Source organism: Pristiophorus japonicus, chromosome 19 (assembly GCF_044704955.1).
Source record: "Pristiophorus japonicus isolate sPriJap1 chromosome 19, sPriJap1.hap1, whole genome shotgun sequence".
NCBI classification, from domain to species: Eukaryota; Metazoa; Chordata; class Chondrichthyes; family Pristiophoridae; genus Pristiophorus; species Pristiophorus japonicus.
This window is the reverse complement of record NC_091995.1, coordinates 22075606-22099018: the sequence shown is the minus strand read 5'-3', so window position 1 is coordinate 22099018 and position 23413 is coordinate 22075606. Positions and strand designations below refer to the sequence as shown.

Here is a 23413-nt window from a genome sequence, read left to right as displayed (position 1 = left end):
TGACAGTGTGAGGGACAGGACTGTGTTCAATCTGTGACAGTGTGAGGGACACAGTACTGTGTTCCATCTGTGACAGTGTGAGACACAGGACTGTGTTCAATCTGTGACAGTGTGAGGGACAGGACTGTGTTCAATCTGTGACAGTGTGAGGGACACAGTACTGTGTTCCATCTGTGACAGTGTGAGGCACAGGACTGTGTTCAATCTGTGACAGTGTGAGGCACAGGACTGTGTTCAATCTGTGACAGTGTGAGGGATAGGACAGTGTTCAATCTGTGACAGTGTGAGGGACAGGACTGTGTTCAATCTGTGACAGTGTGAGACACAGGACTGTTCAATCTGTGACAGTGTGAGGGACAGGACTGTGTTCAATCTGTGACAGTGTGAGGGACACAGGACTGTGTTCAATATGTGACAGTGTGAGACACAGGACTGTGTTTAATCTGTGACAGTGTGAGGGACAGGACAATGATCAATCTGTGACAGTGTGAGGGACAAGACTGTGTTCAATCTGTGATAGTGTGAGGCAAAGGAATGTGTTCAATCTGTGACAGTGTGAGACACAGGACTGTGTTCAATCTGTGACAGTGTGAGACACAGGACTGTGTTCAATCTGTGACAGTGTGAGACACAGGACTGTGTTCAATCTGTGACAGTGTGAGACACAGGACTGTGTTCAATCTGTGACAGTATGAGGCAAAGGACAGTGTTCAATCTGTGACAGTGTGAGACACAGGACTGTGTTCAATCTGTGACAGTGTGAGGGACAGGACTGTGTTCAATCTGTGACAGTGTGAGGGACAGGACTGTGTTCAATCTGTGACAGTGTGAGGGACAGGACTGTGTTCAATCTGTGACAGTGGGGGACACAGAACTGTGTTCAATCTGTGACAGTGTGAGGGACAGGACTGTGTTCAATCTGTGACAGTGTGAGACACAGGACTGTGTTCAATCTGTGACAGTGAGAGACACAGGACTGTGTTCAATCTGTGACAGTGAGGGACACAGGACTGTGTTCAATCTGTGACAGTGTGAGGGACACAGGACTGTGTTCAATCTGTGACAGTGTGAGGGACAGGACTGTGTTCAATCTGTGACTGAGGGACAGGGCTGTGTTCAATCTGTGACAGTGTGAGGGACAGGACTGTGTTCAATCTGTGACAGTGGGGGACACAGAACTGTGTTCAATCTGTGACAGTGTGAGGGACACAGGACTGTGTTCAATCTGTGACAGTGTGAGGGACAGGACTCTGTTCAATCTGACAGTGGGAGACACAGAACTGTGTTCAATCTGTGACAGTGTGAGGGACAGGACTGTGTTCAATCTGTGACAGTGTGAGGGACACAGGACTGTGTTCAATCTGTGACAGTGTGAGGGACACAGGACTGTGTTCAATCTGTGACAGTGTGAGGGGCACAGGACTGTGTTCAATCTGTGACAGTGTTGAGGGACACAGGACTGTGTTCAATCTGTGACAGTGTTGAGGGACACAGGACTGTGTTCAATCTGTGACAGTGTTGAGGGACACAGCACTGTGTTCAATCTGTGACAGTGTGAGGCAAAGGACTGTTCAATCTGTGACAATGTGAGACACAGGACTGTGTTCAATCTGTGACAGTGTGAGACACAGGACTGTGTTCAATCTGTGACAGTGTGAGGGACAGGACAGTGTTCAATCTGTGACAGTGTGAGACACAGAACTGTGTTCAATCTGTGACAGTGTGAGAGACAGGACAGTGTTCAATCTGTGACAGTGTGAGGGACAGAACTGTGTTCAATCTGTGACAGTGGGGGACACAGAACTGTGTTCAATCTGTGACAGTGTGAGGGACAGGACTGTGTTCAATCTGTGACAGTGAGGGACACAGGACTGTGTTCAATATGTGACAGTGTGAGACACAGGACTGTGTTCAATCTGTGACAGTGTGAGAGACAGGACAGTGTTCAATCTGTGACAGTGTGAGGGACAGAACTGTGTTCAATCTGTGACAGTGTGAGGGACAGAACTGTGTTCAATCTGTGACAGTGGGGGACACAGAACTGTGTTCAATCTGTGACAGTGTGAGGGACAGGACTGTGTTCAATCTGTGACAGTGTGAGGGACAGGACTGTGTTCAATCTGTGACAGTGAGAGACAAAGGACTGTGTTCAATCTGTGACAGTGAGGGACACAGGACTGTGTTCAATCTGTGACAGTGTGAGGGACACAGGACTGTGTTCAATCTGTGACAGTGTGAGGGACAGGACTGTGTTCAATCTGTGACTGAGGGACAGGGCTGTGTTCAATCTGTGACAGTGTGAGGGACAGGACTGTGTTCAATCTGTGACAGTGTGGGACACAGGACTGTGTTCAATCTGTGACAGTGTGAGACACAGGACTGTGTTCAATCTGTGACAGTGTGAGACACAGGACTGTGTTCAATCTGTGACAGTGTGAGGGATACAGGACTGTGTTCAATCTGTGACAGTATGAGGCAAAGGACTGTGTTCAATCTGTGACAGTGTGAGACACAGGACTGTGTTCAATCTGTGACAGTGTGAGGGACAGGACTGTGTTCAATCTGTGACAGTGTGAGGGACAGGACTGTGTTCAATCTGTGACAGTGTGAGGGACAGGACTGAGTTCAATCTGTGACAGTGGGGGACACAGAACTGTGTTCAATCTGTGACAGTGTGAGGGACAGGACTGTGTTCAATCTGTGACAGTGTGAGGGACACAGGACTGTGTTCAATCTGTGACAGTGTGAGGGACAGGACTGTGTTCAATCTGTGACAGTGTGAGGGACAGGACTGTGTTCAATCTGTGACAGTGTGGGACACAGGACTGTGTTCAATCTGTGACAGTGTGAGGGACAGGACTGTGTTCAATCTGTGACAGTGAGGGACACAGGACTGTGTTCAATCTGTGACAGTGAGGAACACAGGACTGTGTTCAATCTGTGACAGTGTGAGGGACAGGACTGTGTTCAATCTGTGACAGTGTGAGACACAGGACTGTGTTCAATCTGTGACAGTGAGAGACACAGGACTGTGTTCAATCTGTGACAGTGTGAGGGACAGGACTGTGTTCAATCTGTGACAGTGTGAGACACAGGACTGTGTTCAATCTGTGACAGTGAGAGACACAGGACTGTGTTCAATCTGTGACAGTGTGAGGGACACAGGACTGTGTTCAATCTGTGACAGTGTTGAGGGACACAGGACTGTGTTCAATCTGTGACAGTGTTGAGGGACACAGGACTGTGTTCAATCTGTGACAGTGTGAGGCAAAGGACTGTTCAATCTGTGACAATGTGAGACACAGGACTGTGTTCAATCTGTGACAGTGTGAGACACAGGACTGTGTTCAATCTGTGACAGTGTGAGGGACACGACTGTGTTCAATCTGTGACAGTGTGAGGGACACAGGACTGTGTTCAATATGTGACAGTGTGAGACACAGGACTGTGTTCAATCTGTGACAGTGTGAGAGACAGGACAGTGTGCAATCTGTGACAGTGTGAGGGACACAGGACTGTGTTCAATCTGTGACAGTGAGAGGGACACAGGACTGTGTTCAATATCTGACAGTGAGGCACAGGACTGTGTTCAATCTGTGACAGTGTGAGGGACAGGACTGTGTTCAATCTGTGACAGTGTGAGGGACAGGACAGTGTTCAATCTGTGACAGTGTGAGACACAGGACTGTGTTCAATCTGTGACAGTGTGAGGGACAGGACAGTTCAATCTGTGACAGTGTGAGGGACAGGACAGTGTTCAATCTGTGACAGTGTGAGACACAGGACTGTGTTCAATCTGTGACAGTGTGAGGGACAGGACTATTCAATCTGTGACAGTGTGAGGGACAGGGCTGTGTTCAATCTGTGACAGTGTGAGGGACGGGACTGTGTTCAATCTGTGACAGTGTGAGGGACAGGACTGTGTTCAATCTGTGACAGTGTGAGGGACACAGGACTGTCTTCAATCTGTGACAGTGTGAGACACAGGACTGTGTTCAATCTGTGACAGTGTGAGACACAGGATTGTGTTCAATCTGTGACAGTGTGAGACACATGACTGTGTTCAATCTGTGACAGTGTCAGGGACATAGGACTGTGTTCAATCTGTGACAGTGTGAGGGACACAGGACTGTGTTCAATCTGTGACAGTGAGGGACACAGGACTGTGTTCAATCTGTGACAGTGTGAGGGACAGGACTGTGTTCAATCTGTGACAGTAGGGGACACAGGACTGTGTTCAATCTGTGACAGTGTGAAGGACACAGGACTGTGTTCAATCTGACAGTGTGAGGGACAGGACTGTGTTCAATCTGTGACAGTGTGAGGGACACAGGACTGTGTTCAATCTGTGACAGTGTGAGGGACAGGACTGTGTTCAATCTGTGACAGTGGGGGACACAGAACTGTGTTCAATCTGTGACAGTGTGAGGGACAGGACTGTGTTCAATCTGTGACAGTGTGAGGCACAGGACTGTGTTCAATCTGTGACAGTGAGGGACACAGGACTGTGTTCAATCTGTGACAGTGTGATGGACACAGGACTGTGTTCAATCTGTGACAGTGAGGGGGACACAGGACTGTGTTCAATCTGTGACAGTGTTGAGGGACACAGGACTGTATTCAATCTGTGACAGTGTGAGGCACAGGACAGTGTTCAATCTGTGACAGTGTGAGACAGGACTGTGTTCAATCTGTGACAGTGTGAGGGACAGGACTGTGTTCAATCTGTGACAGTGTGAGGGACACAGGACTGTGTTCAATATGTGACAGTGTGAGGCACAGGACTGTGTTCAATCTGTGACAGTGTGAGGGACAGGACTGTGTTCAATCTGTGACAGTGTGAGGCACAGGACTGTGTTCAATCTGTGACTGTGAGGGACAGGACTGTTCAATCTGTGACAGTGCGAGGGACAGGACAGTGTTCAATCTGTGACAGTGTGAGGGACAGGACTGTGTTCAATCTGTGACAGTGTGAGAGACAGGACTGTGTTCAATCTGTGACAGTGGGGGACACAGAACTGTGTTCAATCTGTGACCGTGTGAGGGACACAGAACTGTGTTCAATCTGTGACCGTGTGAGGGACACAGGACTGTGTTCAATCTGTGACAGTGAGAGGGACACAGGACTGTGTTCAATATGTGACAGTGTGAGGGACAGGACTGTGTTCAATCTGTGACAGTGAGAGACACAGGACTGTGTTCAATCTGTGACAGTGAGGGACACAGGACTGTGTTCAATCTGTGACAGTGTGAGGGACACAGGACTGTGTTCAATCTGTGACAGTGTGAGACACAGGACTGTGTTCAATCTGTGACAGTGTGAGACACAGGACTGTGTTCAATCTGTGACAGTGTGAGGGACAGGACTGTGTTCAATCTGTGACAGTGTGAGGGACAGGACTGTGTTCAATCTGTGACAGTGTGAGGGACAGGACTGTGTTCAATCTGTGACAGTGTTGAGGGACACAGGACTGTGTTCAATCTGTGACAGTGTGAGGCAAAGGACTGTTCAATCTGTGACAATGTGAGACACAGGACTGTGTTCAATCTGTGACAGTGTGAGACACAGGACTGTGTTCAATCTGTGACAGTGTGAGGGACACGACTGTGTTCAATCTGTGACAGTGTGAGGGACACAGGACTGTGTTCAATATGTGACAGTGTGAGACACAGGACTGTGTTCAATCTGTGACAGTGTGAGAGACAGGACAGTGTGCAATCTGTGACAGTGTGAGGGACACAGGACTGTGTTCAATCTGTGACAGTGAGAGGGACACAGGACTGTGTTCAATATCTGACAGTGAGGCACAGGACTGTGTTCAATCTGTGACAGTGTGAGGGACAGGACTGTGTTCAATCTGTGACAGTGTGAGGGACAGGACAGTGTTCAATCTGTGACAGTGTGAGACACAGGACTGTGTTCAATCTGTGACAGTGTGAGGGACAGGACAGTTCAATCTGTGACAGTGTGAGAGACAGGACAGTGTTCAATCTGTGACAGTGTGAGACACAGGACTGTGTTCAATCTGTGACAGTGTGAGGGACAGGACTATTCAATCTGTGACAGTGTGAGGGACAGGGCTGTGTTCAATCTGTGACAGTGTGAGGGACAGGACTGTGTTCAATCTGTGACAGTGTGAGGGACAGGACTGTGTTCAATCTGTGACAGTGTGAGGGACACAGGACTGTGTTCAATCTGTGACAGTGTGAGACACAGGACTGTGTTCAATCTGTGACAGTGTGAGACACAGGATTGTGTTCAATCTGTGACAGTGTGAGACACATGACTGTGTTCAATCTGTGACAGTGTCAGGGACATAGGACTGTGTTCAATCTGTGACAGTGTGAGGGACACAGGACTGTGTTCAATCTGTGACAGTGAGGGACACAGGACTGTGTTCAATCTGTGACAGTGTGAGGGACAGGACTGTGTTCAATCTGTGACAGTAGGGGACATAGAACTGTGTTCAATCTGTGACAGTGTGAGGGACAGGACTGTGTTCAATCTGTGACAGTGTGAGACACAGGACTGTGTTCAATCTGTGACAGTGAGAGACACAGGACTGTGTTCAATCTGTGACAGTGAGGGACACAGGACTGTGTTCAATCTGTGACAGTGTGAAGGACACAGGACTGTGTTCAATCTGACAGTGTGAGGGACAGGACTGTGTTCAATCTGTGACAGTGTGAGGGACACAGGACTGTGTTCAATCTGTGACAGTGTGAGGGACAGGACTGTGTTCAATCTGTGACAGTGGGGGACACAGAACTGTGTTCAATCTGTGACAGTGTGAGGGACAGGACTGTGTTCAATCTGTGACAGTGAGGGACACAGGACTGTGTTCAATCTGTGACAGTGAGGTACACAGGACTGTGTTCAATCTGTGACAGTGTGAGACACAGGACTGTGTTCAATCTGTGACAGTGAGAGACACAGGACTGTGTTCAATCTGTGACAGTGAGGGACACAGGACTGTGTTCAATCTGTGACAGTGTGAGGGACAGGACTATTCAATCTGTGACAGTGTGAGGGACAGGGCTGTGTTCAATCTGTGACAGTGTGAGGGACAGGACTGTGTTCAATCTGTGACAGTGTGAGGGACAGGACTGTGTTCAATCTGTGACAGTGTGAGGGACACAGGACTGTGTTCAATCTGTGACAGTGTGAGACACAGGATTGTGTTCAATCTGTGACAGTGTGAGACACATGACTGTGTTCAATCTGTGACAGTGTCAGGGACATAGGACTGTGTTCAATCTGTGACAGTGTGAGGGACACAGGACTGTGTTCAATCTGTGACAGTGAGGGACACAGGACTGTGTTCAATCTGTGACAGTGTGAGGGACAGGACTGTGTTCAATCTGTGACAGTAGGGGACATAGAACTGTGTTCAATCTGTGACAGTGTGAGGGACAGGACTGTGTTCAATCTGTGACAGTGTGAGACACAGGACTGTGTTCAATCTGTGACAGTGAGAGACACAGGACTGTGTTCAATCTGTGACAGTGAGGGACACAGGACTGTGTTCAATCTGTGACAGTGTGAAGGACACAGGACTGTGTTCAATCTGACAGTGTGAGACACAGGACTGTGTTCAATCTGTGACAGTGTGAGGGACAGGACTGTGTTCAATCTGTGACAGTGTGAGGGACAGGACTGTGTTCAATCTGTGACAGTGTGAGGGACAGGACTGTGTTCAATCTGTGACAGTGGGGGACACAGAACTGTGTTCAATCTGTGACAGTGTGAGGGACAGGACTGTGTTCAATCTGTGACAGTGTGAGGGACAGGACTGTGTTCAATCTGTGACAGTGAGAGACACAGGACTGTGTTCAATCTGTGACAGTGAGGGACACAGGACTGTGTTCAATCTGTGACAGTGTGAGGGACACAGGACTGTGTTCAATCTGTGACAGTGTGAGACACAGGACTGTGTTCAATCTGTGACAGTGTGAGGGACAGGACTGTGTTCAATCTGTGACAGTGTGGGACACAGGACTGTGTTCAATCTGTGACAGTGTGAGGGACAGGACTGTGTTCAATCTGTGACAGTGAGGGACACAGGACTGTGTTCAATCTGTGACAGTGAGGGACACAGGACTGTGTTCAATCTGTGACAGTGTGAGGGACAGGACTGTGTTCAATCTGTGACAGTGTGAGACACAGGACTGTGTTCAATCTGTGACAGTGAGAGACACAGGACTGTGTTCAATCTGTGACAGTGTGGGACACAGGACTGTGTTCAATCTGTGACAGTGTGAGACACAGGACTGTGTTCAATCTGTGACAGTGAGAGACACAGGACTGTGTTCAATCTGTGACAGTGTGAGGGACACAGGACTGTGTTCAATCTGTGACAGTGTTGAGGGACACAGGACTGTGTTCAATCTGTGACAGTGTTGAGGGACACAGGACTGTGTTCAATCTGTGACAGTGTGAGGCAAAGGACTGTTCAATCTGTGACAATGTGAGACACAGGACTGTGTTCAATCTGTGACAGTGAGGGACACAGGACTGTGTTCAATCTGTGACAGTGTGAGGGACAGGACTATTCAATCTGTGACAGTGTGAGGGACAGGGCTGTGTTCAATCTGTGACAGTGTGAGGGACAGGACTGTGTTCAATCTGTGACAGTGTGAGACACAGGACTGTGTTCAATCTGTGACAGTGAGAGACACAGGACTGTGTTCAATCTGTGACAGTGAGGGACACAGGACTGTGTTCAATCTGTGACAGTGTGAAGGACACAGGACTGTGTTCAATCTGACAGTGTGAGGGACAGGACTGTGTTCAATCTGTGACAGTGTGAGGGACACAGGACTGTGTTCAATCTGTGACAGTGTGAGGGACAGGACTGTGTTCAATCTGTGACAGTGGGGGACACAGAACTGTGTTCAATCTGTGACAGTGTGAGGGACAGGACTGTGTTCAATCTGTGACAGTGAGGGACACAGGACTGTGTTCAATCTGTGACAGTGAGGTACACAGGACTGTGTTCAATCTGTGACAGTGTGAGACACAGGACTGTGTTCAATCTGTGACAGTGAGAGACACAGGACTGTGTTCAATCTGTGACAGTGAGGGACACAGGACTGTGTTCAATCTGTGACAGTGTGATGGACACAGGACTGTGTTCAATCTGTGACAGTGAGGGGGACACAGGACTGTGTTCAATCTGTGACAGTGTTGAGGGACACAGGACTGTATTCAATCTGTGACAGTGTGAGGCACAGGACAGTGTTCAATCTGTGACAGTGTGAGACAGGACTGTGTTCAATCTGTGACAGTGTGAGGGACAGGACTGTGTTCAATCTGTGACAGTGTGAGGGACACAGGACTGTGTTCAATATGTGACAGTGTGAGGCACAGGACTGTGTTCAATCTGTGACAGTGTGAGGGACAGGACTGTGTTCAATCTGTGACAGTGTGAGGCACAGGACTGTGTTCAATCTGTGACTGTGAGGGACAGGACTGTTCAATCTGTGACAGTGCGAGGGACAGGACAGTGTTCAATCTGTGACAGTGTGAGGGACAGGACTGTGTTCAATCTGTGACAGTGTGAGAGACAGGACTGTGTTCAATCTGTGACAGTGGGGGACACAGAACTGTGTTCAATCTGTGACCGTGTGAGGGACACAGAACTGTGTTCAATCTGTGACCGTGTGAGGGACACAGGACTGTGTTCAATCTGTGACAGTGAGAGGGACACAGGACTGTGTTCAATATGTGACAGTGTGAGGGACAGGACTGTGTTCAATCTGTGACAGTGAGAGACACAGGACTGTGTTCAATCTGTGACAGTGAGGGACACAGGACTGTGTTCAATCTGTGACAGTGTGAGGGACACAGGACTGTGTTCAATCTGTGACAGTGTGAGACACAGGACTGTGTTCAATCTGTGACAGTGTGAGACACAGGACTGTGTTCAATCTGTGACAGTGTGAGGGACAGGACTGTGTTCAATCTGTGACAGTGTGAGGGACAGGACTGTGTTCAATCTGTGACAGTGTGAGGGACAGGACTGTGTTCAATCTGTGACAGTGGGGGACACAGAACTGTGTTCAATCTGTGACAGTGTGAGGGACAGGACTGTGTTCAATCTGTGACAGTGTGAGGGACAGGACTGTGTTCAATCTGTGACAGTGAGAGACACAGGACTGTGTTCAATCTGTGACAGTGAGGGACACAGGACTGTGTTCAATCTGTGACAGTGTGAGGGACACAGGACTGTGTTCAATCTGTGACAGTGTGAGACACAGGACTGTGTTCAATCTGTGACAGTGTGAGGGACAGGACTGTGTTCAATCTGTGACAGTGTGAGGGACAGGACTGTGTTCAATCTGTGACAGTGTGGGACACAGGACTGTGTTCAATCTGTGACAGTGTGAGGGACAGGACTGTGTTCAATCTGTGACAGTGAGGGACACAGGACTGTGTTCAATCTGTGACAGTGTGAGGGACAGGACTGTGTTCAATCTGTGACAGTGTGAGACACAGGACTGTGTTCAATCTGTGACAGTGTGAGACACAGGACTGTGTTCAATCTGTGACAGTGAGAGACACAGGACTGTGTTCAATCTGTGACAGTGTGAGGGACACAGGACTGTGTTCAATCTGTGACAGTGTTGAGGGACACAGGACTGTGTTCAATCTGTGACAGTGTTGAGGGACACAGGACTGTGTTCAATCTGTGACAGTGTGAGGCAAAGGACTGTTCAATCTGTGACAATGTGAGACACAGGACTGTGTTCAATCTGTGACAGTGTGAGACACAGGACTGTGTTCAATCTGTGACAGTGTGAGGGACACGACTGTGTTCAATCTGTGACAGTGTGAGGGACACAGGACTGTGTTCAATCTGTGACAGTGTTGAGGGACACAGGACTGTGTTCAATCTGTGACAGTGTGAGGCAAAGGACTGTTCAATCTGTGACAATGTGAGACACAGGACTGTGTTCAATCTGTGACAGTGTGAGACACAGGACTGTGTTCAATCTGTGACAGTGTGAGGGACACGACTGTGTTCAATCTGTGACAGTGTGAGGGACACAGGACTGTGTTCAATATGTGACAGTGTGAGACACAGGACTGTGTTCAATCTGTGACAGTGTGAGAGACAGGACAGTGTGCAATCTGTGACAGTGTGAGGGACACAGGACTGTGTTCAATCTGTGACAGTGAGAGGGACACAGGACTGTGTTCAATATCTGACAGTGAGGCACAGGACTGTGTTCAATCTGTGACAGTGTGAGGGACAGGACTGTGTTCAATCTGTGACAGTGTGAGGGACAGGACAGTGTTCAATCTGTGACAGTGTGAGACACAGGACTGTGTTCAATCTGTGACAGTGTGAGGGACAGGACAGTTCAATCTGTGACAGTGTGAGAGACAGGACAGTGTTCAATCTGTGACAGTGTGAGACACAGGACTGTGTTCAATCTGTGACAGTGTGAGGGACAGGACTATTCAATCTGTGACAGTGTGAGGGACAGGGCTGTGTTCAATCTGTGACAGTGTGAGGGACAGGACTGTGTTCAATCTGTGACAGTGTGAGGGACAGGACTGTGTTCAATCTGTGACAGTGTGAGGGACACAGGACTGTGTTCAATCTGTGACAGTGTGAGACACAGGATTGTGTTCAATCTGTGACAGTGTGAGACACAGGATTGTGTTCAATCTGTGACAGTGTGAGACACATGACTGTGTTCAATCTGTGACAGTATCAGGGACACAGGACTGTGTTCAATCTGTGACAGTGTGAGGGACACAGGACTGTGTTCAATCTGTGACAGTGAGGGACACAGGACTGTGTTCAATCTGTGACAGTGTGAGGGACAGGACTGTGTTCAATCTGTGACAGTGGGGGACACAGAACTGTGTTCAATCTGTGACAGTGTGAGGGACAGGACTGTGTTCAATCTGTGACAGTGTGAGGGACACAGGACTGTGTTCAATCTGTGACAGTGTGAGACACAGGACTGTGTTCAATCTGTGACAGTGTGAGACACAGGATTGTGTTCAATCTGTGACAGTGTGAGACACATGACTGTGTTCAATCTGTGACAGTGTCAGGGACATAGGACTGTGTTCAATCTGTGACAGTGTGAGGGACACAGGACTGTGTTCAATCTGTGACAGTGAGGGACACAGGACTGTGTTCAATCTGTGACAGTGTGAGGGACAGGACTGTGTTCAATCTGTGACAGTAGGGGACATAGAACTGTGTTCAATCTGTGACAGTGTGAGGGACAGGACTGTGTTCAATCTGTGACAGTGTGAGACACAGGACTGTGTTCAATCTGTGACAGTGAGAGACACAGGACTGTGTTCAATCTGTGACAGTGAGGGACACAGGACTGTGTTCAATCTGTGACAGTGTGAAGGACACAGGACTGTGTTCAATCTGACTGTGAGGGACAGGACTGTGTTCAATCTGTGACAGTGTGAGGGACACAGGACTGTGTTCAATCTGTGACAGTGTGAGGGACAGGACTGTGTTCAATCTGTGACAGTGGGGGACACAGAACTGTGTTCAATCTGTGACAGTGTGAGGGACAGGACTGTGTTCAATCTGTGACAGTGAGGGACACAGGACTGTGTTCAATCTGTGACAGTGAGGTACACAGGACTGTGTTCAATCTGTGACAGTGTGAGACACAGGACTGTGTTCAATCTGTGACAGTGAGAGACACAGGACTGTGTTCAATCTGTGACAGTGAGGGACACAGGACTGTGTTCAATCTGTGACAGTGTGAGGGACAGGACTATTCAATCTGTGACAGTGTGAGGGACAGGACTGTGTTCAATCTGTGACAGTGTGAGGGACAGGACTGTGTTCAATCTGTGACAGTGTGAGGGACAGGGCTGTGTTCAATCTGTGACAGTGGGGGACACAGAACTGTGTTCAATCTGTGACAGTGTGAGGGACAGGACTGTGTTCAATCTGTGACAGTGTGAGGGACAGGACTGTGTTCAATCTGTGACAGTGAGAGACACAGGACTGTGTTCAATCTGTGACAGTGAGGGACACAGGACTGTGTTCAATCTGTGACAGTGTGAGGGACACAGGACTGTGTTCAATCTGTGACAGTGTGAGACACAGGACTGTGTTCAATCTGTGACAGTGTGAGGGACAGGACTGTGTTCAATCTGTGACAGTGTGGGACACAGGACTGTGTTCAATCTGTGACAGTGTGAGGGACAGGACTGTGTTCAATCTGTGACAGTGTGAGGGACAGGACTGTGTTCAATCTGTGACAGTGTGAGACACAGGACTGTGTTCAATCTGTGACAGTGAGAGACACAGGACTGTGTTCAATCTGTGACAGTGTGAGGGACAGGACTGTGTTCAATCTGTGACAGTGTGAGACACAGGACTGTGTTCAATCTGTGACAGTGAGAGACACAGGACTGTGTTCAATCTGTGACAGTGTGAGGGTCACAGGACTGTGTTCAATCTGTGACAGTGTTGAGGGACACAGGACTGTGTTCAATCTGTGACAGTGTTGAGGGACACAGGACTGTGTTCAATCTGTGACAGTGTGAGGCAAAGGACTGTTCAATCTGTGACAATGTGAGACACAGGACTGTGTTCAATCTGTGACAGTGTGAGACACAGGACTTTGTTCAATCTGTGACAGTGTGAGACACAGGACTGTGTTCAATCTGTGACAGTGTGAGACACAGGACTGTGTTCAATCTGTGACAGTGAGAGGGACACAGGACTGTGTTCAATATCTGACAGTGAGGCACAGGACTGTGTTCAATCTGTGACAGTGTGAGGGACAGGACTGTGTTCAATCTGTGACAGTGTGAGGGACAGGACAGTGTTCAATCTGTGACAGTGTGAGACACAGGACTGTGTTCAATCTGTGACAGTGTGAGGGACAGGACAGTTCAATCTGTGACAGTGTGAGGGACAGGACAGTGTTCAATCTGTGTCAGTGTGAGACACAGGACTGTGTTCAATCTGTGACAGTGTGAGGGACAGGACTATTCAATCTGTGACAGTGTGAGGGACAGGGCTGTGTTCAATCTGTGACAGTGTGAGGGACAGGACTGTGTTCAATCTGTGACAGTGTGAGGGACAGGACTGTGTTCAATCTGTGACAGTGTGAGGGACACAGGACTGTGTTCAATCTGTGACAGTGTGAGACACAGGACTGTGTTCAATCTGTGACAGTGTGAGACACAGGATTGTGTTCAATCTGTGACAGTGTGAGACACATGACTGTGTTCAATCTGTGACAGTGTCAGGGACATAGGACTGTGTTCAATCTGTGACAGTGTGAGGGACACAGGACTGTGTTCAATCTGTGACAGTGAGGGACACAGGACTGTGTTCAATCTGTGACAGTGTGAGGGACAGGACTGTGTTCAATCTGTGACAGTAGGGGACATAGAACTGTGTTGAATCTGTGACAGTGTGAGGGACAGGACTGTGTTCAATCTGTGACAGTGTGAGACACAGGACTGTGTTCAATCTGTGACAGTGAGAGACACAGGACTGTGTTCAATCTGTGACAGTGAGGGACACAGGACTGTGTTCAATCTGTGACAGTGTGAAGGACACAGGACTGTGTTCAATCTGACAGTGTGAGGGACAGGACTGTGTTCAATCTGTGACAGTGTGAGGGACACAGGACTGTGTTCAATCTGTGACAGTGTGAGGGACAGGACTGTGTTCAATCTGTGACAGTGGGGGACACAGAACTGTGTTCAATCTGTGACAGTGTGAGGGACAGGACTGTGTTCAATCTGTGACAGTGAGGGACACAGGACTGTGTTCAATCTGTGACAGTGAGGTACACAGGACTGTGTTCAATCTGTGACAGTGTGAGACACAGGACTGTGTTCAATCTGTGACAGTGAGAGACACAGGACTGTGTTCAATCTGTGACAGTGAGGGACACAGGACTGTGTTCAATCTGTGACAGTGTGATGGACACAGGACTGTGTTCAATCTGTGACAGTGAGGGGGACACAGGACTGTGTTCAATCTGTGACAGTGTTGAGGGACACAGGACTGTATTCAATCTGTGACAGTGTGAGGCACAGGACTGTGTTCAATCTGTGACAGTGTGAGACAGGACTGTGTTCAATCTGTGACAGTGTGAGGGACAGGACTGTGTTCAATCTGTGACAGTGTGAGGGACACAGGACTGTGTTCAATATGTGACAGTGTGAGGGACACAGGACTGTGTTCAATATGTGACAGTGTGAGGCACAGGACTGTGTTCAATCTGTGACAGTGTGAGGGACAGGACTGTGTTCAATCTGTGACAGTGTGAGGCACAGGACTGTGTTCAATCTGTGACTGTGAGGGACAGGACTGTTCAATCTGTGACAGTGCGAGGGACAGGACAGTGTTCAATCTGTGACAGTGTGAGGGACAGGACTGTGTTCAATCTGTGACAGTGTGAGAGACAGGACTGTGTTCAATCTGTGACAGTGGGGGACACAGAACTGTGTTCAATCTGTGACCGTGTGAGGGACACAGAACTGTGTTCAATCTGTGACCGTGTGAGGGACACAGGACTGTGTTCAATCTGTGACAGTGAGAGGGACACAGGACTGTGTTCAATATGTGACAGTGTGAGGGACAGGACTGTGTTCAATCTGTGACAGTGAGAGACACAGGACTGTGTTCAATTTGTGACAGTGAGGGACACAGGACTGTGTTCAATCTGTGACAGTGTGAGGGACACAGGACTGTGTTCAATCTGTGACAGTGTGAGACACAGGACTGTGTTCAATCTGTGACAGTGTGAGGGACAGGACTGTGTTCAATCTGTGACAGTGTGAGGGACAGGACTGTGTTCAATCTGTGACAGTGTGGGACACAGGACTGTGTTCAATCTGTGACAGTGTGAGGGACAGGACTGTGTTCAATCTGTGACAGTGAGGGACACAGGACTGTGTTCAATCTGTGACAGTGAGGGACACAGGACTGTGTTCAATCTGTGACAGTGAGGGACACAGGACTGTGTTCAATCTGTGACAGTGTGAGACACAGGACTGTGTTCAATCTGTGACAGTGAGAGACACAGGACTGTGTTCAATCTGTGACAGTGTGAGGGACAGGACTGTGTTCAATCTGTGACAGTGTGAGACACAGGACTGTGTTCAATCTGTGACAGTGAGAGACACAGGACTGTGTTCAATCTGTGACAGTGTGAGGGACACAGGACTGTGTTCAATCTGTGACAGTGTTGAGGGACACAGGACTGTGTTCAATCTGTGACAGTGTTGAGGGACACAGGACTGTGTTCAATCTGTGACAGTGTGAGGCAAAGGACTGTTCAATCTGTGACAATGTGAGACACAGGACTGTGTTCAATCTGTGACAGTGTGAGACACAGGACTGTGTTCAATCTGTGACAGTGTGAGGGACACGACTGTGTTCAATCTGTGACAGTGTGAGGGACAGGACTGTGTTCAATCTGTGACAGTGTGAGACACAGGACTGTGTTCAATCTGTGACAGTGTGAGAGACAGGACAGTGTGCAATCTGTGACAGTGTGAGGGACACAGGACTGTGTTCAATCTGTGACAGTGTGAGGGACAGGACAGTGTTCAATCTGTGACAGTGTGAGACACAGGACTGTGTTCAATCTGTGACAGTGTGAGGGACAGGACTATTCAATCTGTGACAGTGTCAGGGACAGGGCTGTGTTCAATCTGTGACAGTGTGAGGGACAGGACTGTGTTCAATCTGTGACAGTGTGAGGGACAGGACTGTGTTCAATCTGTGACAGTGTGAGGGACACAGGACTGTGTTCAATCTGTGACAGTGTGAGACACAGGACTGTGTTCAATCTGTGACAGTGTGAGACACAGGATTGTGTTCAATCTGTGACAGTGTGAGACACATGACTGTGTTCAATCTGTGACAGTGTCAGGGACATAGGACTGTGTTCAATCTGTGACAGTGTGAGGGACACAGGACTGTGTTCAATCTGTGACAGTGAGGGACACAGGACTGTGTTCAATCTGTGACAGTGTGAGGGACAGGACTGTGTTCAATCTGTGACAGTAGGGGACATAGAACTGTGTTCAATCTGTGACAGTGTGAGGGACAGGACTGTGTTCAATCTGTGACAGTGTGAGGGACAGGACTGTGTTCAATCTGTGACAGTGTGAGGGACACAGGACTGTGTTCAATCTGTGACAGTGTGAGGGACAGGACTGTGTTCAATCTGTGACAGTGGGGGACACAGAACTGTGTTCAATCTGTGACAGTGTGAGGGACAGGACTGTGTTCAATCTGTGACAGTGAGGGACACAGGACTGTGTTCAATCTGTGACAGTGAGGTACACAGGACTGTGTTCAATCTGTGACAGTGTGAGACACAGGACTGTGTTCAATCTGTGACAGTGAGAGACACAGGACTGTGTTCAATCTGTGACAGTGAGGGACACAGGACTGTGTTCAATCTGTGACAGTGTGATGGACACAGGACTGTGTTCAATCTGTGACAGTGAGGGGGACACAGGACTGTGTTCAATATGTGACAGTGTGAGGGACACAGGACTGTGTTCAATATGTGACAGTGTGAGGCACAGGACTGTGTTCCATCTGTGACAGTGTGAGGGACAGGACTGTGTTCAATCTGTGACAGTGTGAGGCACAGGACTGTGTTCAATCTGTGACTGTGAGGGACAGGACTGTTCAATCTGTGACAGTGCGAGGGACAGGACAGTGTTCAATCTGTGACAGTGTGAGGGACAGGACAGTGTTCAATCTGTGACAGTGTGAGACACAGGACTGTGTTCAATCTGTGACAGTGTGAGGGACAGGACTATTCAATCTGTGACAGTGTGAGGGACAGGGCTGTGTTCAATCTGTGACAGTGTGAGGGACAGGACTGTGTTCAATCTGTGACAGTGTGAGGGACAGGACTGTGTTCAATCTGTGACAGTGTGAGGGACACAGGACTGTCTTCAATCTGTGACAGTGTGAGACACAGGACTGTGTTCAATCTGTGACAGTGTGAGACACAGGATTGTGTTCAATCTGTGACAGTGTGAGACACATGACTGTGTTCAATCTGTGACAGTGTCAGGGACATAGGACTGTGTTCAATCTGTGACAGTGTGAGGGACACAGGACTGTGTTCAATCTGTGACAGTGAGGGACACAGGACTGTGTTCAATCTGTGACAGTGTGAGGGACAGGACTGTGTTCAATCTGTGACAGTAGGGGACATAGAACTTTGTTCAATCTGTGACAGTGTGAGGGACAGGACTGTGTTCAATCGGTGACAGTGTGAGACACAGGACTGTGTTCAATCTGTGACAGTGAGAGACACAGGACTGTGTTCAATCTGTGACAGTAAGGGACACAGGACTGTGTTCAATCTGTGACAGTGTGAAGGACACAGGACTGTGTTCAATCTGACAGTGTGAGGGACAGGACTGTGTTCAATCTGTGACAGTGTGAGGGACACAGGACTGTGTTCAATCTGTGAAAGTGTGAGGGACAGGACTGTGTTCAATCTGTGACAGTGGGGGACACAGAACTGTGTTCAATCTGTGACAGTGTGAGGGACAGGACTGTGTTCAATCTGTGACAGTGAGGGACACAGGACTGTGTTCAATCTGTGACAGTGAGGTACACAGGACTGTGTTCAATCTGTGACAGTGTGAGACACAGGACTGTGTTCAATCTGTGACAGTGAGAGACACAGGACTGTGTTCAATCTGTGACAGTGAGGGACACAGGACTGTGTTCAATCTGTGACAGTGTGATGGACACAGGACTGTGTTCAATCTGTGACAGTGAGGGGGACACAGGACTGTGTTCAATATGTGACAGTGTGAGGGACACAGGACTGTGTTCAATATGTGACAGTGTGAGGCACAGGACTGTGTTCCATCTGTGACAGTGTGAGGGACAGGACTGTGTTCAATCTGTGACAGTGTGAGGCACAGGACTGTGTTCAATCTGTGACTGTGAGGGACAGGACTGTTCAATCTGTGACAGTGCGAGGGACAGGACAGTGTTCAATCTGTGACAGTGTGAGGGACAGGACTGTGTTCAATCTGTGACAGTGTGAGAGACAGGACTGTGTTCAATCTGTGACAGTGGGGGACACAGAACTGTGTTCAATCTGTGACCGTGTGAGGGACACAGAACTGTGTTCAATCTGTGACCGTGTGAGGGACACAGGACTGTGTTCAATCTGTGACAGTGAGAGGGACACAGGACTGTGTTCAATATGTGACAGTGTGAGGGACAGGACTGTGTTCAATCTGTGACTGAGGGACAGGACTGTGTTCAATCTGTGACAGTGTGAGGCACAGGACTGTCTTCAATCTGTGACTGTGAGGGACAGGACTGTGTTCAATCTGTGACAGTGTGAGGGACAGGACTGTGTTCAATCTGTGACAGTGTGAGGCACAGGACTGTCTTCAATCTGTGACAGTGTGAGGGACAGGGCTGTGTTCAATCTGTGACAGTGTGAGGGACAGGACTGTGTTCAATCTGTGACAGTGTGAGGCACAGGACTGTCTTCAATCTGTGACAGTGTGAGGGACAGGACTGTGTTCAATCTGTGACAGTGTGAGGGACAGGACTGTGTTCAATCTGTGACAGTGTGAGGCACAGGACTGTCTTCAATCTGTGACAGTGTGAGGGACAGGACTGTGTTCAATCTGTGACTGAGGGACAAGACTGTGTTCAATCTGTGACAGTGTGAGGGACAGGACTGTGTTCAATCTGTGACAGTGTGAGGGACAGGACTGTGTTCAATCTGTGACAGTGTGAGGGACAGGACTGTGTTCATTCTGTGACAGTGTGAGGGACAGGGCTGTGTTCAATCTGTGACAGTGTGAGGGACAGGACTGTGTTCAATCTGTGACAGTGTGAGGAACACAGGACTGTGTTCAATCTGACAGTGTGAGGGACACAGGACTGTGTTCAATCTGTGACAGTGTGAGGGACAGGACTGTGTTCAATCTGTGACAGTGTGAGGGACAGGACTGTGTTCAATCTGTGACAGTGTGAGGGACACAGGACTGTGTTCAATCTGTGACAGTGTGAGGCACCGGACTGTGTTCAATCTGTGACAGTGTGAGGGATAGGACAGTGTTCAATCTGTGACAGTGTGAGGGACAGGACTGTGTTCAATCTGTGACAGTGTGAGGGACAGGGCTGTGTTCAATCTGTGACAGTGTGAGGGACAGGACTGTGTTCAATCTGTGACAGTGTGAGACACAGGACTGTGTTCAATCTGTGACTGTGAGGGACACAGGACTGTGTTCAATCTGTGACAGTGTGAGACACAGGACTGTGTTCAATCTGTGACAGTGTGAGACACAGGACTGTGTTCAATCTGTGACAGTGTGAGACACAGGACTGTGTTCAATCTGTGACAGTGTGAGACACAGGACTGTCTTCAATCTGTGACAGTGTGAGGGACAGGACTGTGTTCAATCTGTGACAGTGTGAGGGACAGGACTGTGTTCAATCTGTGACAGTGTCAGGGACACAGGACTGTGTTCAATCTGTGACAGTGTGAGGGACACAGGACTGTGTTCAATCTGTGACAGTGTGAGGGACAGGACTGTGTTCAATCTGTGACAGTGTGAGGGACAGGACTGTGTTCAATCTGTGACAGTGTGAGGGACACAGGACTGTGTTCAATCTGTGACAGTGTGAGACACAGGACTGTGTTCAATCTGTGACAGTGTGAGACACAGGACTGTGTTCAATCTGTGACAGTGTGAGGGACACAGGACTGTGTTCAATCTGTGACAGTGTGAGACACAGGACTGTGTTCAATCTGTGACAGTGAGGGACACAGGACTGTGTTCAATCTGTGGGACGGTGGGAGGGACACAGGATTGTGTTCAATCTGTGGGACGGTGGGAGGGACACAGTACATATGATTATATAGGATATAGGGCACAGAAACAGGCCATTCGGTTCAACCAGTCCATGCTTGCATTTATGTTCCACTTGAACCTCCTCCCATCTTTGCTCGTCTAACTCTATCAGCATAACCCTCTATCCCCTTATCCATCGTGTGCTTATCTAGCCTCCCCTTAAATGCATCTATACTATTCGTTTCAACCACTCCCTGTGGTAGCGAGTTCCACATTCTCACCACTCTCTGGGTAAAGAATTTTCTGCTGAATTCCCTATTGAATTTCTTGGTGACTATCTTATATCGATGGCCCCTAATTATGCTCTTCCCCACAAGTGGAAACATTCTCTCTGTATCCACTCTATCAAAACCTTTCATAATTTTAAAGACCTCTATTAGGTCACACCTCCGCCTTTTTTTCAAGAGAAATGGTTCATCCGATGGGAACACAGCACTTTGGCACTTCGGAACTGCTAGACGATAAAAGACCACCTACCATCCTGGTAGTCGCACAATACAGTGATAATGGAGTAATCAAAGAAAAATATGACACAGAAGGAGGCCATTCGGCCCATCATGTCCATGTCGGTCAAAAAAGAGCTATATAGCCCTATCCCACCTTCCAGCACTTGGTCCATAACCCTGCAGGTTACGGCTCTTCAAGTGTACATCCAAGTACTTGTTAAATGTGACGATGGTTTCTGGCTGTACCACGCTTTCAGGCAGTGAGCTGCAGACCCCACCACCCTCTGGGTGAATTTTTTTCTCCTCATCTTCCCTCTGATCCTTCTACCAATTACTTTAAATCTATGCCCCCTGCTTATCGACCTCTCTGTTAAGGGAAATAGGCCCTTCCTGTCCAATCTTATCTAGGCCACTCATAATTCTATACACCTCAATTAAATCTCCCCTCAGCAGCTTCTGTTCCAAAGAAAAGAACCGCAGCCTATCCCATCTTTCCTCAGAGCTAAAGTTTTCCAGTCCTGGCAACATCCGTGTAAATCTCCTCTGTACCCTCTCCAGTGCAATTACGTCCTTCCTGTAATGTGGTGACCAGAACTGCACGCAGTACTCTAGCTGTGGCCTAACTAGTGTTGTATACAGTTCAAGCATAACCCCTCCCTTGTGTTCTGTGCCTCAGCTAATGTTGGATGATCATAGCAACCAATCTCTCATCTAGTCTACAGCAGCCCCAGACATGGTCCAAGGTAAACCCCAGTGTTGGAGAGCTTTGGAAACCAAAGTCGCCTGTTGTACCCAAGCCTGCTGCCCTTACCGCACATCGTGTCTCAAATCACTCTCGTACTGTATCCCAAAATGTTATTTTTCTGAAAGAAATGCCGAATTTGCATTTGGATGAACCGATACTAACTGCACCCACCATCTCCCGAGGGAGCCCGTTCCATAGTTTGGCCACTCGCTCACTGAAATATTGGGGGTGATTATAACCTAACTCTCCGGGCGGGTATCCCACGGGATCGGGTGGAACGCCGGATTTACACCGACCGATTTACACCTGGCATCGATCGGTCTCCGTTGACTTCAATGGAGAGTAAAATCGGGCCGGGTGGGGGATGTGTGTAAAACCAGCATCACACCCGATCCCCTCAGTTTCACAGTGCACGGCGTTAGATTAAAATTGTCCCGTCCGTCCGTCCCGTCCCCCCCCCCCCCCCAAGTGTTTCTGTAGATTCAAAGAAATACTTGGATTTATACAGCGGCTTTAATGACCACTGGACGTCTCAAAGCGCTTTGCTTCGAAATAGTGCCATTTGATCTTTTACGTCCACCTGAGCGAGCAGACGACACCTCCGACAGTGCAGCGCCTCCTCAGTGTAGACATTTTGTGTTCAAATCCCTGGAGTGGGATTTGAACCCACAACCTTCTGACTCAGAGTTAAGCGTGCCACCCACTGAGCCACTGGCTGACACGCAAATTAGTTGAGTGCTGCTGCTGAGATGTTGGTTTCTATGGCTGTATTGGAGCTTTAGCTCCTAGTCATTCTCTATTGTCCTCGTACTGAGCTTCGGTGCTTTCTCCGCAGGGCTACACAGCCGGGGGGATGAAGATCGGGTGCACGCAGCCCCGGCGAGTGGCGGCCATGAGTGTCGCGGCCCGAGTGGCCCAGGAAATGGGCGTCAAGCTGGGAAATGAGGTGAGCTGTCGCTGCGGAATTGAGCGAGGCTGCTGGAGAGAGCAGAGCTGGGATTAACGTATCTCGGGAACTGGAGAGGAACCGACCTAAAGAACTGATGGCGGAGGTGGGGGCAGGGGGGAGTGACCGGGAATAATAATTACAGGGGAGGGGCAGCACCTGAAATTAAGGAACGAAGGAAGGGAAGGGTGACTGAGAGTGCAGGTTGAGCGTCCGAAATCCGGAGATCTGAAATTCAGAGTGTTCCAGAATCCGGACACCACGCCGATCTGTGGCGGGGTCATCCGGAAACCGGGAAATGTTCCGAAATCGGGACTCCGTCCGCCTGACCTCGGTCGCCCGACCAACCCCCCCTGCCTCGACCTCTGCCGCCTGACCTCTCCCCA

General features: G+C 48.9%; 1 protein-coding gene across 2 annotated transcripts in view; it reads left to right on the top strand.

Annotated features, from left to right (window-relative positions):
• The window catches only part of dhx16 (DEAH (Asp-Glu-Ala-His) box polypeptide 16), a 61060-nt gene that overhangs the window by 7269 nt on the left and 30378 nt on the right, over nt 1-23413 (top strand). For both annotated transcript variants that reach the window (XM_070861385.1, XM_070861384.1), the window contains exon 5: nt 22917-23027. In XM_070861385.1, the coding sequence (XP_070717486.1) occupies nt 22917-23027 (111 nt within the window). The remainder of the gene's footprint in view (nt 1-22916; nt 23028-23413) is intronic.